The sequence below is a fragment of the Arachis stenosperma genome, chromosome 4 (genome assembly GCF_014773155.1).
Source record: "Arachis stenosperma cultivar V10309 chromosome 4, arast.V10309.gnm1.PFL2, whole genome shotgun sequence".
Lineage (NCBI taxonomy): Eukaryota > Viridiplantae > Streptophyta > Magnoliopsida > Fabales > Fabaceae > Arachis > Arachis stenosperma.
This window is the reverse complement of record NC_080380.1, coordinates 128,849,977-128,865,173: the sequence shown is the minus strand read 5'-3', so window position 1 is coordinate 128,865,173 and position 15,197 is coordinate 128,849,977. Positions and strand designations below refer to the sequence as shown.

At 31.7% G+C, this 15,197-nt stretch overlaps 2 protein-coding genes across 2 annotated transcripts; one reads left to right on the top strand and one right to left on the bottom strand.

Annotated features, from left to right (window-relative positions):
* The first annotated feature begins 249 nt into the window (after positions 1 to 249).
* LOC130976638 (pentatricopeptide repeat-containing protein At1g62680, mitochondrial-like) lies at positions 250 to 2,224 on the top strand. Its single transcript, XM_057901552.1, has one exon. The coding sequence runs from the start codon at positions 289 to 291 to the stop codon at positions 1,810 to 1,812; it is 1,524 nt and encodes a 507-aa protein (XP_057757535.1). The 5' UTR covers positions 250 to 288; the 3' UTR covers positions 1,813 to 2,224.
* A 442-nt stretch (positions 2,225 to 2,666) lies between these two features.
* Positions 2,667 to 6,121, bottom strand: LOC130976538 (uncharacterized). Its single transcript, XM_057901424.1, has 7 exons — positions 5,863 to 6,121; positions 5,702 to 5,779; positions 5,428 to 5,534; positions 4,419 to 4,496; positions 4,108 to 4,209; positions 3,565 to 3,646; positions 2,667 to 3,090 (listed from the first exon to the last, which is right to left on the bottom strand). Exons 1-7 carry the CDS (start codon positions 6,008 to 6,010, stop codon positions 2,972 to 2,974), a joined length of 714 nt encoding a protein of 237 aa, XP_057757407.1. The 5' UTR covers positions 6,011 to 6,121; the 3' UTR covers positions 2,667 to 2,971.
* Positions 6,122 to 15,197: the final 9,076 nt, after the last annotated feature.

The following is a 15,197-nucleotide window of genomic DNA, read 5'->3' as shown; positions in this document are numbered from 1 at the left end:
ACGAATTTTATGATATAATTTGTAAAAAATTAATGTATTACAAATAGTTACAAATTTTATGATGATAAGTATTCAAAATAAAAATAATTCTTTACAAATAAAAATATGATTAATTAAAAAATTAAATAATAAAATATTAAATTTAAAAACTGAATAAAGACTGAATTTTGTATTTTCCTAAAATTAAATTACAAAAAGGAAAGCACAAAAACAGATAAGTACCAATACAAAGCCGATGGCGATGGATGACGATTTCAGCAACCTTCTTCTTCGCTCCTCTTCAGTTTCATGGCTTCTTCTCCATTTCACACATTCTCCCAACTTCTTCAACCTCGTACAACATTTGCCACGACACCCACCAACAACAACAATAACAACCTCAGCAGTTGTACCACACGACCAAGCAACAAGCTACTTCTTCCGCCAACACTTTCTCTCTCTTCCAACACCCAGAGAAACGACCTTGATTTCCATGACAGAACCACCAGACTCCACATCAAGCGCCATGTCCACAAGATCACCACACTCTCCTCTACAAATTCTAAGACCCAGATTCTACGAAACCTAGAGAAGGACGCTGAATCTTTCAAAACTAGTTCAGATTTCAACCACCTGTTAATGGCTCTAGTGATTGCACAACAACATGAAGTTTGTCTGATTTTGTTCACAAAGTTGCAGTCTTTCAAGGTTTTACCCAATGGGTGCACGTTTTCAATTGTGATAAGGTGCCACTGTGAGAGAAATGATCCAGATGAAGCAAAAAAGGTGCTTGACACTCTTTTGCAAAATGGGTTTCTTCCAGATGAAGTAACTATGAATGTTCTAATGAGTTCACTTTGCAAGAAAGGGAAGGTTCAGAAGGCTAGGGAGGTTTTTGAGGTAATGAGGGAAAAGGGTTTCAAGATGAGTGTTCAATCGCATAACTGTTTGTTGAAGGGTTTGTGTTATGTTGGGAGGGTGGAGGAAGCATTGGATTTGTTGAATGAGATGAAGAATGAGACACCATTGTTGAACCCTGATGTTTATTCTTACACTGTTGTGATGGATGGTTTGTGTAAAGTGGGGCTCTCTGATGAAGCAATGGGGTTGCTCAATGAAGCTGTTAGGGTTGGTATTGTTCCCAACGAGGTCACTTTTAACACATTGATTGAAGGGTATTCTAGGGAAGGTAGGCCATTGGAGGGTGTTTTGGTTTTGGAATTGATGAAGAAAAAGCATGGCTGTGTTCCTGGTTATGTCAATTACAGCACTGTGTTACATGGGTTGTTGAAGTGGAATGAGATTCCGGCAGCGTTTAAGGTTTACAAGGAAATGGTGGAGCTAGGGATTGAGGTCGATTCGAGGATGATGGCGAAGCTGGCGCGGCGATTGTGTAGGTTGTCGAGGAGGGAAAGGGGTTTGCTTCGAGACGCATGCCAAGTGTTTGAGAAAATGACAGAGAAGGGTTTCGTGGTTGATCAGAGGACACTTGAGGTGATTTTTGAGGCATTACTTTGGGGAGAGAAATTTGATGAGGCTTTGGAGGTTTTGAATGATATGGTTAAGTTGGGGTATTCTCCCAAGGCTATTGCTTTTGATAAAGTGATTCAAGGATTTTGTGCTAAGGGGAAGTTAGAGGAGGCAGTGTCCATTTTGCTCTTTTGGCTTGGAAATGGAGGGGTTCCCCATAAATTTTCTTATGAAATGTTGATCAAAGAACTCAATGCACAAGGGAGATTAATTTGTGCTTCCATTTTGCTTGGTGCAGCATTTAAGCAAGGTGTTGTTCCCAGCATGGATCCTCTACTATGTAAATGTTGTGAAGAAAGATAGAAGCCAACCTGATACATCACAGTGAAAGAAATTTAGTTGCAACATGTAATAATTACCGAATTGAAGTGGAAAATGAATTTTTGTGTGAAGAGGAACTCTTCTCTTGGGTTTAACAGGAGAAATCTTTTTATTATAGTAGTTGAGGAATGTACAAATAATTGGTTTCATGGATATTTAGAATTAGAATGATAGCTTTTGTACATATTTAACCGAGTTGATTACTTCATTCGGATTTTGCTAATATAGATAGGAGACAAAATTTAAATGTATATAGGGGTGTTTTCTTCTCATTCTTTCCTGAGATATTCCTTTTTTCTCTTCTCTTTTTCATGTTTTCTGCTCATTTCTTACATTTCCTTTTTGTTTTTCTGTATGAGATTGACTTCAGAATTAATAAAACATATTTGAACTCTTTGTATGTGTGCAACATTCATCTCTCTATTAATATCCTTAGGCATATTCTCAGACTTCTGTAGATACATATTATTGTTATTTACTTATTTTACTTATGTGTAATACTAAATTGAGTATAAGTTTCCATAACAGTAACTCTCATGATTTTGAGAATCAGATTGAACCAGCTAGTTCGACTAGGTTAACTGGAAATTGGATAGCAGAGGATTAGTATGCTTTAGGGTAAAAACTAATTATTAAATAAACACTCAAAAATTGAAAATCAATAAAAAAAAACCAGTAAAACACAAAAAAAAGGATCATTTTTAATACATATCTAATATTTTACATAAATATATTATTTTATTATATTTGATTCAATCTTGATTGGATCATTAAACCTTTAAATTTCTAACTCTACCGGTTTGGTTTTCAGAGCCTTGGTATATCCTAATTGTTGTTGAAAGCATAATATTACCGAACCATTATCCCAGAAAATTATCTAGTGAGCACAAATGGTAGTAGTTGATTCCTTCTAATCATCCAACAGAAGTGTTAAATTACATGACATCATGAGAACAAAATTCTATGCAACATTAGCATGCTGAAGACAATGCTGCATAAGAGCTTCATTTCGCATTATGTTTCAACTCAATGTTACAATGCATGTACCAATCTGCTAAGCTCAATTATACATATGCTGAATGCTATAAATTTCTCTCTACCCATGGTTTTGCACTTTTAACTACAAAACTTGATGTGCATCTCAAGCACGACTCATGTATTGCCCAGTTCTTGTATCAACCATTATTTCTTCGCCAATGTTTACAAAGAGTGGAACGTTGACAACAGCACCAGTGTCAAGCGTTGCTGGCTTTGATCCACCTGTTAAATAAATACAGTTTTCAGAGGGTCAGTAAGTTCTTCAAGGGAATGAAAGTAAAAAAGTTAATACAATAATAAGATATCACAATTTTCTTTTCTTTTCAAAATAGAAGCTTTAAACAAACAAATTCTGTCTTTCATGGCCAACAATAAGCAGATCAAGACCAATAATGCTCCAGATTCTTTGTAAGCCATAGCAAAAAACATGGTATAGCAAATGATTTCGTATATGCTTGACACTTGCTACATTACAGCAAGAATTTGGTCAAATAGAACTTTATGGGATAAAGTGTATTTTTTACCATTTGCCAAAAGTTTCAAGTCGAAAAAACTTTTCAATTTTAACCCTAACATTTGAAAATTTTCAATTTTACACCTAACATTTATAAAAGTTTTTGTTCTATCCCCACAGGCAACGTTAGGGGGTAAAAATTGCACTTTACCCATTTTATGGTATTAAAAAAATGACATCACCTTGGGCTGTGTCGCCCTTAAGTCCTGGATCCACATCAACTACAGTGAGCTTGACTGTGATAGGGAGATCAAGATCAATAACCTGCCAAGATATCAAGACAATAATTGCTAATCAAGATCAACAGAATCATCTTCATTTCTAAACATCATACTAATCTATGCGTATGCAAGAATCCTATTCACATGCAATCACACTTGAACCAACTAGCTAAAAAAAGAACACTCCTTGAAAGGAATAATGCTTGGAGGAACCATTATAACCAAGGGTTTTGATAACCATTATATTGATTTTAGTAATTTACAAGAACGTGTGGCTATGTTTGGGAGATTTTATATGATGTAATGGAGTGGTCATTAATGGAGTAGAAAAGTGAGGAGTGGAGAAACATTTCAATGTTGTTTGGGAGTTTAGAGTAGAGTAATATTTCAACTACTTCTTGTTGAACATAGTTCTGCATATCTATGGTCTAGGATTAAAAAAAAGAAAAAATAAAACAAAGAAATAATAAAAGCAGGTAATAAATTATGTGATGAAAAGGCTACTTTTCCATTCCAAAACAGCAAATTGCAGTCCATTCCCTCTTTCAGCCACTTTGTTTTGTCTCCAACTTCTGATTCACCAAGACGACTCTCCTCAAATGTGTTCTGATATATTAAAAAATGACCAAATCAAACAGAGACTATGACAAAATTGATATAGCTAGTAAATTAATTACTAATTAAGGAGAAAGAGAATATAATCATATTGCTAATTATGATAACTCATCATTCAATGAGCGTGAGCAGTGATTATAATTTGCAAAGAGAATAGAGATGTATAGAGATTGCCAAACTATATCGATTTCAGATAATACCAAATCCATAAAGACATATTGAGACCCATCTTTGTATGAGAATTGCTTTGTTTCCTTGACTACATTTGCTTCATCAATCTGTCAATATGAAAGAGAACAGATAAAGCAGAAAATTAAAAAATGATAAAACTAAAGCATCAAACAGAAATTGGAAGCAACAAACAGATAGACACAACAAAGTTCATAATGCACTTCTAATGGCCACACCAGGTGCGGAGAAAACAAACCAATGTCATCACTTGTTTTGTTATTAGCTTTTAAGATGTCTTCAATCATTTGTTCATTTTAAAATAGAGATCACAAACTTCGTATTTATTTCAACTATATGATATGCTTGATGGTTTTCAAGATTGTGACAGACTGAACTATCAGCATAAACTATTAAGATTTTCACAGGGGCAAGACAAGTAGGATATGGATTCAGATATTTTGTGTCACAATCCGCAGAGCTATAAGCAGCTCTAATATTGGGAACATAGAACAAACTATGTCATTGCCTAGGGTAACCTGATCTTAATGATTGATAGCAAACTACAGTACTTAAGCCTGCAGTGGTTATGTAATTGCTACCCTAAAGAGATAAAGGCTTACCATATAAAAAGCTGCCATAAAGTACAAGTTGAGCATGCAAATGAAAACAAAATTGAAATTTGTAGCTACTAAAATTCTGATTAGCAATTTTTCACTGATGTGCTTTGCACAGCCTCTCCAGAACTCGGATAATAGAGGAGAGTTGTGTTATGTAATATTATTAATAACATGCATAACCTTCCCATTAGCTTTAATATTTCTTCTCAAAGAAAAATGTAACTAACAACCAAAAGCTAATGTTCTTCAAATCCCATCACCAAAAGAATATAGTCAACCAATCATCAAATAACTATGATGCAGAAATCTTGTAACTTGAAAGTAAAGACATATTGAACATTTCCTTTTCCTATTCAAATGACAATTATGAACATAACAACTCCAAGCATGAGCCCTAAAACTGCAGTTTAGAATAGATTACCGAGCTTCCAGCTCTAAAAGTCTTCTCAACTGTATTCCCTGTAACATAGTTCTTGAGCTTGGTTCTCACAAATGCTGCTCCTTTTCCAGGTTTCACATGAAGAAACTCTAAACCATGCATCATGCAATTTCAAATAAACTAATGTCACATTATGCTCTAAATAATAATAATAAGCCCAGAACTTCACATTATCTCTCTTCGAGTACTCTCTACTAGTAATTCTTAGCTTTATCTCATTCGATTAAATAGATAATAAATGTGAAACAGGAATCACCTAAGACACGCCAAGGAGCACCATCCACTTCAAGGTTGGTACCGACTTTGATGTCGTTGCTAGTCAATGCGTAAATCCCTGAAACAAAAACAACAAACAATATGAATAAGAATAATGAATAAAGCAGAAGAATCAGAGGTGAATTGTAATGAGAGACTCACTAAGGAATCTGGTTGTGGAAGAAGAAGAAGGAGTTCGCATTGGAAGAAGTGAAGGGTTTGAAGAAAAGGAGGAGGAAGGAGAGGTGAAAGTGGACATTACGGAAGAGAAAGGTGAGAGCTTTAGCTTCAAGCTTGCGATTCCCTCCATGGTTATGTTGCACCCAAAGACTCAGAAACAGATAAGGAGAATGCCAACCCAAGAGCGCTCGTGTTCCTTCCAAGCTCCAACTGGACTTTTTTTTTTTTTTTTTTTTGAACAGTTCACTGTTCCAGTGTTGGTGAGTTTTAGGGTGCGCCTGCCCCAATCAGGCGTGCCACACGCCTTGTACTTTTTTGGGTTTTGGCACAATTTTTATGAGACACGTGTTGTATTTAGTATTAATGTGTAGGTTTGAGGTGTAGTTTTTGATTGTCCAACAGGTTAATGAGATCTTCTCAGAATTAGAAATTCGCTCCATGGTCTTGAGAGTTGAGAGGATATTCAAATTCGACATTATATATGGTAAGTGCATAAATATATTTTTATCAAGAGACTAGACCTAGTTGAGTTGACAGATGTCTTTTTTCTTTTATTATTTTGGTGGAACCATATATATATTTATATATATATATAAAACGGTTTTTGGGTATACATTTATATAACAATTTATATAATGATATGTTTTTATATGATGATTTAAATTAATGTTAAATTAATTTTAAAATTTTTTTATATCAATTTCAAAATGAATTCATTGAATAAATTTTAAAATTTTAAAAAGCTTAATGAGAATTTGAATAAACTATAAAAAACAAATTCATACAACAAAAAAAAAGGAATGTGGATAAACCACCACTCTTCTTGGATCTTCAAGAAGAGATAGAGGTGTGGTAGACTTAAGTTTAGTTTGGTAAAATTTTTATTTTTTAAAAATAATTTATAAAAGCTAATTTTTAAAAGATGATTTTTAAAAAAGTGTACCATTATGTTTGATAAATTAAATTAAAAATAATTTTTAATAAACATAAACAATAATAATTACATTTGGTAAAATAATTTTTAAAATTTAAAAATATTATAAGAGATATAAATTTAAGCGTTAAATTTAAAAATTAGTTAATATATGAAGTTATATTAGATTTTTAAATTTTGAAAAGCACAAATCAATTTTAAAAAGTTCTACCTTATGTACTTTTAAAAATATCTAAATCTTTTAAAAATTGCAAATACAAATATATGATCTTTTTTATTTACCAAATATAAAATAAAGAATTTATGCTCTTAAAAAATATAAACACCTCTTTAAAAGCCTTTACCAAACTAAACTTTAGCATCACTAACACATGTTAATGGAACCAACTCCAAACTCTTATTGTTGATCCTCTTGGCCCTTCCACCACCACACAGGCCTCAACAATGACAATTCCAAGACACCCCTCCCTTCAACCTAAACAACTTAAAAAATTAAGAGAAGAAGAAGAAGCACCAATAACAAAAGAACAAGAAGCAATCGAAAAAGAACAAGAACACAAAAACGAAGAAGAGAAGGATAGAATTTTCGAGAAGCCATTAACACCAAGCAACGTTGAATATGTAATTTTAAATTTGTTATTGGTTTTAGGGAACAAACATAAATATATAGTGTGTTGGGCAAATTTTGTTCAGAAGTTAAATACTAAAAAAGTTTTTTGTTCGTCAACAATGTTGGATTTACACAAAAAAAATGATACACAAATTTTATGGTGGTTTTTTAAAAAGTTGATGTTGTTTATGATTTTCTAAATATAATTTAATGTTATTAAGAAAACATATTTATTATGTAGACAAATAAATATGAATCACTATTTAAAATTAATCCAAATAAATATAACTAAAATTAAATAATTCTTAAAAGTCATACACGATTTTTTTTCATAACAAGAATCTTTTTAGTAAATATTAAAATATAAAAAGGTATTAGAATATACAATTATACAACTGATATTAATATAAGAGACACTAATATTATTATAGCCAAGTGACAAATTAATTGATTTCTTGTCTTATATATAGTCTAAAACTAAAATGCATTAGTGAAGTCAATGGCATGTTAATTATTATAGGAAATGTAACTAGTAATTGTCCACTTTCTTAAATAGCTTTTTGAAAGATTATATTAGCTAACATTTATTGCATATGTTAAATTTAATTTAAATATATTTATATTTCTTTAAATAAAGACTATATTTAATTAAAATATATATATTTAATTAAAAAATATTTATATTTATTTAAAAAAATTATGAAATAATATATTGGCAATGTAAAACTGCATTTTAATTTAAAAAATTACCTGAAAAAATTTGATAAATATTTTCGAAAAACAAAGTACTTTAAAATTTTAAGTTATAAAATTATATTTTTTAAAAGTTAGATATTAATTAAGAATTTAATTAGAAAATTATTTTTTAGCTAATATCAACTAATGTTTAAAGTTATTTTTTGTTCTAAATCTAAATAATTAGAAAAATTAATAGATTTGGACTTTTCATTGGGCCGACCTATATGAATGAGGACACTAATCTATAGTAAACAATTAGAAATTTAAAAAATTTGTTTTTAAAATAAATACAAAGCATGTAGTCACTTTTAAAATAAACTTTACCAACAGAAGTGATACCGAAAAGCAAACAAAACACTTAAAACCATTTTTTTTTTTGCGTCAGGGTGCCAGAGGCATCTGAAAAGTCTCTTTTAAATCGGCGCTTTCTAAAACTTACCTAGTAGTGTTTGGTAATGAGTATTGACATTGAGATTGAGAGACTGAAATATAGCATTGTGATTTATCAGTACAAATATTGAAATTAAAATTTTAATTTTTGAATGCAAAATTTTAGTCTTTTCAGTATTTTCAGAAAATAGGAACACAAGGAACTAAAATTTTTAGGAATGATAATTAAAACTTTAATAATATGTTTTCTTTCTCAAATGCCCATATTACTTTTTTTTTTATTTTCCAAGTTTATCCTCTACACAGTCATTTGGGTAGGGCTAAGATTAGGTTCTTTCTCTTTTAAATATCGTTCTTCCTATTACTGCAGAAATCGGCGATGGTGTGGCGCCAACAACAACATCCCTTTGTAGTTTAACCAGCTCGTTGGAATCGGTCCAAATCTAAAGCTTTTTGATGCGACAATATTTTATTTTGTTTGATTCTGGCTAACTCCATTCCACCTCCCTGTCGTTGAGGTCGACGAGCTCTCTTACTGCAGCAGTAGTTATCGACGACTTATTGAAAGTTAGAAACAAAACATGATCATCTTGTGCGACATTATGATGATGATAATAGAAGTTTGTGTTTCAAGATCAAAACTTTGTCAGAAAATGAATGGATTTAAACATGGGTTTCTAATGGTGGGGCTAATTATCTTGAAATGATTGATCTTGTGGAATTTTAAAAGGGATTAGGAAAGGAAGAGCGAAAAAATCAAGAATCTCTTAAGTCTGAGAGGGAAGAGATAGACAGAAGGGGGGATTAGTTTTTTTTTAAATTAATAAAGGTATTTAAGTAATTTTTCTTATTTTAGTCTTTATATTTATTTTAAACCAAACACAATATTGAGACATAATTCAATAGTATAATTAAAACTTTTGGAATTTTTTACTTTGCAACTGCTTCACTAACCTTAAAGGACTGAGTTAGATCATCTAATCCTCTTCTAGACCCAAGCGATTTTGCCATTATCATTCACAATAAAGATATAGTTACTATTTTTTTAAATTTTTTCTGCAATGAGGTGATGATTCTTTACTATAATCGTAGTGTGAATGTATTGGATATATATATATATATATATATATATATATATTTGTCATTCTTGTAGTTACTAGGATTTTTAAATTTTTCTAGTAAGTTGGGTTTTAGGCTTTATTTTTTTTTTAATAGAACATGGGTGGGTTAATAAAGTGACACAAGGTTGATAAAAATGGTGTTTAAGATTTGGGATGTTGTTATACTATTGTGTATATACGTAAATTAAAATCTTGTTCATTTCTATTGGATTTTAAAGTAATGCATATAGATTTTTTTTCTTCAAATAAAAGAATTATGGACATCATGTATCATCATGGGGGCAATTTTAAAAAAAAGGTGTTGATATATTCATTGGATAATAAGAATTATCTTGGTAATTTAGGTATGAACACTTTAGATATATTCTATATGAAAAACTATTATAAAGAGTTTGGATATAATAAGATTAAACACTGCTAGTGGTATATTCTGAAAGAGGCTTGGAGAATGGTCTAAAAAATCTAAACTGACAAAGAATTAAAAAAAATCATAATCTGTGTTAAAAACAATCAAGAAGTTATAGATGTATATTATGAACATGGGATCTCGGTTCCAGAGATTTTACAAGACAAGGAGAGTATGATGTACTTAGATGATGATGATGGAGAAGATTCTGCACCTATTGCAAAGAAATAGAGTCCTATTAATCTTTTCCTAAATGTCTTTTCTGGATTCAATGCTGACCCATCATCAATGACAAGTCTAGTGAACCAAATTTTACTTCTGGGCCTAATTTAGCTAACAATCGTATTCCTACTAAGAAGACTCTTCCAAAATCAACCAACTCCAAAACTAACAATATCTAGTCCACTCCTAATAACACTAACAATATCAATCCAACCTATCTCACCATCCCTACCAAGCCTATTAAGTCCACCATTCCCACCATCCCGAGCAAACCCACCAAGCCCATCATCCCTAGCAAGTCCAAAAATTTCATAAAGACCAAAAGTCAATTCTATCTAAGAGACCTTGCACAAAGTCTGGTACAAAGAGTTTTAAGAGAAAGATTTATAATAATGAGATTCTTTTTGAAGTGTCTTTTGACTCTCATGACTCTTATGAGAATGCAAAAGATAGCCTTTTAATTTCAAGTCAGGATTAGATAAGAGTTCCACTGAAGACGATGATGGAGGTAAAGAGGTGAAGAGTGGTAAGAGGGGCTAGAAAGTCCAGAAAGAGAGGATTGTATCTGCACTTTCAAAAGAAAAGAAAAAAAATACTAGTTGATAATGATGCATTGGTAGAGGAAGTAAGTGATGAGGAGGTGGACCTTGGATTTCTAGGTCATGGTACTGAGGGTGTTGACTATGGTCTTGATCCTGGAGTCGACTCGGATGGGACTAATTCATGGGACTCAGAGGAGATGAAGACTCATCCAAATTCAAAAGATGAGCTTGATGAAGTTCATTTTGATGATGCATGTCCAGTTTTTAGAGAGGGTTCAAGATTTGGAGAATTACACCGATTGATATGAAGTTCAACACCAAGTGAAAATTCGTGAAAGCTGTGAGGGAGTACACAATTCAACAAGGTAGGCGTATAAGGCTAAAAAAATTAACATTAGTTACATGAGTGTTTGTAAAGTGAGGAGTGTCCATGTGTGGTTTATGCCTCACGTGATCAAGAGGACACTTGTTGGCAAATAAAAACTTTTAATAATGATCACACCTGTCCTATAAAGCATAGAAATATAACTGCTAATAGAAATTTAGGTGTGTTGTAAATTTGTAAAGAAGGTGAGAAAATACTCAAATAAGACAAAATTTGATCTCACCCTAAACAAGAACTCCATTTCAAGGGCTCTGATGGATGTTAGGAGTATTATATATGGGGATGAATGTGAGCAATATAAGATGGTCAGAGACTATGTGTTAGCACTGTTAAAGACCAATCTCGTATTAACCATCCAGATATCAACAATACATCAACTAAATGGAGAAGTGATGTTTAAGAAAATGTATATCTACTTAAACAAATATAACAAAGGATTTAAAGCTAGCTGCCATACCTTGATTGGCTTAAATGGTGCCTTCCCGAAGACTCAGTTTGGTAGTCAAATCCTTTTAGCAATTGGCCAAAATGCTAACCATCATATATATTTACGGGAAAGTGTTGTTAAATTTGGAAGAAATAATAACTATCTACATGGTTACATTCTATTTTTCTATTGGCAAGGACTCATACTAGCAATACAAAAGGTGATGTCTGGTATGTATATCACTTCTGTGTTTGATATTTGTGGAAAAATTTCAACAAAAAAATGCAAGGATCTTCAATTTAGAGAGCTGTTGTGAGAGTGTACCAAGGCTACAACCTACCAGAAATTTAAGGACAATATGAAGAAAATAAAAAACTGAATAAAGATGATTGGACTTACCTAAACAAATGGCCCAGAGAAGCATGGACTGGGAGTCAGTTTAGTCACAAATCCAAATTGGACAACATATACAACAATGCATGTGAGACGTTCAATGCTAAGATTAAGGAGTTAAGAAAAAAGCTCATCATAACACTTCTTGAGGAGGTGAGAATGTTTGTGATGAGAACCATAGCCAAAAACAAAGTGACATTGAACAATCATACTGGGTTCCTCACACCAGTGATTAAGAGTAGATTGGAGAAAGTAAGAAAATAGTATAAGATGTGAAAATCAATATGGACAGAAGATAACGAATATGATAAGTTTGAAGTTATTGGGCACCCTACTAATCATGTGGTAGACTTAAGAGAAAAGATTATATACTTGCCAAATTTGGATGCTCACAGATACCATTAGTCTAATTATTATTGGAATACTTTCTCCAAATAATTACTGTCAAATTGATGCTAATATATGTTGATTGCTTATCATATGCAAGTATTTCTTGTGTACATGCATGTGTTGTTCTATCTATGGTCAACATGCCTCTAGAAAAATTTTGCCATAAATGACTAATAATATAGGTATATAAAAAAAAACCTACAATCAACATATCAACCATTGTGAAAAAAAGCTGATGAATATAACATACTCCAAACACTTAAAATTAAGAAAAAATTAAACAAGTTTCAGATGAAGAGAAGAATGGAGGTAGATAAAAATGGTGGAGGATCTAAAAAAGCTAAACCTGCCTGTAAATCTGATGCCACCAATGAAGACAACATACATAAGAAAAAACATCTTAAATCATTCACATGTAATTTCTTTAATAAGAAGAGGCACATAAAACAAGATTACAAACAGAAAAAGTGGCTAATGTTGTTATTAAGAGCAAACAAAGTGATGCAAGTATCCCTATAACTAAGCAACCATTTGAGCAGTCTCCCTCTCATGGGAAGAGGGTGTTGGAGACAATAATCTAGCTGATCGTGCTCCTATGAATACACCACCTATTATTGTTGTAGCTCATGAGGTCTAGTATGTGAAGATTGATCTATCTCAATTCACTATCTCTGAGCCAGAAGATTTTCAACAGGTATGTAAATATTTGACATAATGATTTGTTGTGAATACTCATTCTTGTCTAAGGAATTTTTTTTTTCATATAAGTTAATGCACCACCAAGACTTCCAAAATTGTCTCCAAAAAGAAGGTCCTCTCTACCACCAACTTATGTCCCATTTAATCTAACTAATGTATCATCCGCGTATATGCGCGGGCTATTTTATAATGAAGGTCTTACCTCCCTGGTTATGGACTTCTTAATAATATAACTCTTTGTACTACACAATTAAATTTATTTGATTTTATAATTACAATAATAATATTATTCTATTATAAAAATTATTATATTTTTATAATAAATATGTAATCAATATTTAATATACTACACTATTATTCTACTATAATATGTAATTAATATGTATATGAATATTATATTATAATTTATAAGTATAACTTGAATAATTGAGGATATCTTTTAAAGTCCTACATCGCTTATATAAAAAAAAGAAATACTATTATATACCTTAATATGTTGTGTGTTATTTAAAAAAAATAATATTTTAGTAAAAAATAAAAAATAAATAGATTAATTAAAATACAACACACATGCAAAAATATTATTTGTATATTAAATATTTTTTATATTTGTATAAAAATATAATTATTATTAATATGTTAATATATTAAAAAATTTTAATCAACAAATGCACTTTTTTATACTTTATGCTTTTTCTTTGAAATCCACAAATGCATAAGCTGAATTTTTGGTTACCAAATTAACATATGACCGTTACATTAACTTTGACAGTTAATTAAAAGTTGAATATTCAAATGAAGAGAGAGACATTAAACATGCACCAACTAAACTGAGAGAGAGATGTTTAATGTGCTTTAACTAATCAGAAGGAGTTAATGTGAAATTTTACTGATTCTTTCTAAAAAGGAGTTTAAGAGTTTAAATTACTTACTGGCCGCCAACCACTACCTCCTCCCAAAAAAATGTTAAACTCAGCTCATATACATAATGTGCTGCAGCTACCATTTCGTTTCCAGATCAACAATGAAACGGGTGAGAATTCACGATGGCTAAAGGCGGTGTGAGTATATCCGACACCTTCCTCTATTGTAACACCGCCTAAACTCCGGGCATGCCGCCGTGGTGGTGGCACCTCTCATGTCCACTTAATGCCTGTCCCGTCAGAAAAGTCTTGTGACAAATTGGACACTCGTGCGCCTTTTTTAAACTGTGCAAGAATGCCATCGAGTTACCCTAAAATTGCCTATGCTTCTGACCTCAAGCTGTTTTCATTTATGAGTCAATGAGCAAGTATTTCTCCCATCTAGGTAACTAATAAATCTACCAAGCTTTGGTTTGACTATGTATAATGTTAAATGATCTGCCTAATAGAGATTTGATTCTTGTTTTTTAGATATTGTGCAACTCTCTATTGTAATTTTGAAAGATTGTTCAAACCCAATTGATGAGAGTAATTTATTATAAAAATATTTAGATTGATCTTTATGTTTTAACAATTCATCTATAGTGGTGGCAAAGACTACACTTCTATAAAGGAAATTTTCCAAAACAACATTAACAAAAAGCTATAAACCCACCCATATTTGCATAAGTCTTTTTGACCAATAATATAATTAATGATAATCTTCACAACTTTCTAAAATTAATTGTTTTTCTTGCATTTTTCGATGAGTTTAAATGAAAGAACAATCGCTAGAATACACAGACAAAAAGAACATATGCCTATATCCTTGTTGTTTCTGTAATATGTACTGTTGGGGTTGAAACTAATGAAAATATATGCAGCAGGGGATGTTGTGGGGCTTTTTTCTGATTTAGATTATTCTTCCACTTGTCCTCTGGTCAACTACTGGGTGAAACCATTGGTATATACTTATATTCGATCCTTACATCAGAAAAGGTAAGAATCATTGGCTTAATTTAAGTTCATTATTTTCTATGGGAGTTTCGAATATAACATGCATATATGGTCAAAATGGAGCAACATTACTTCTACTCGTGCTTCAATATTAGTTGATTTGTATGTATGTTGTGACATAACCTGAAAACCATACTTGTT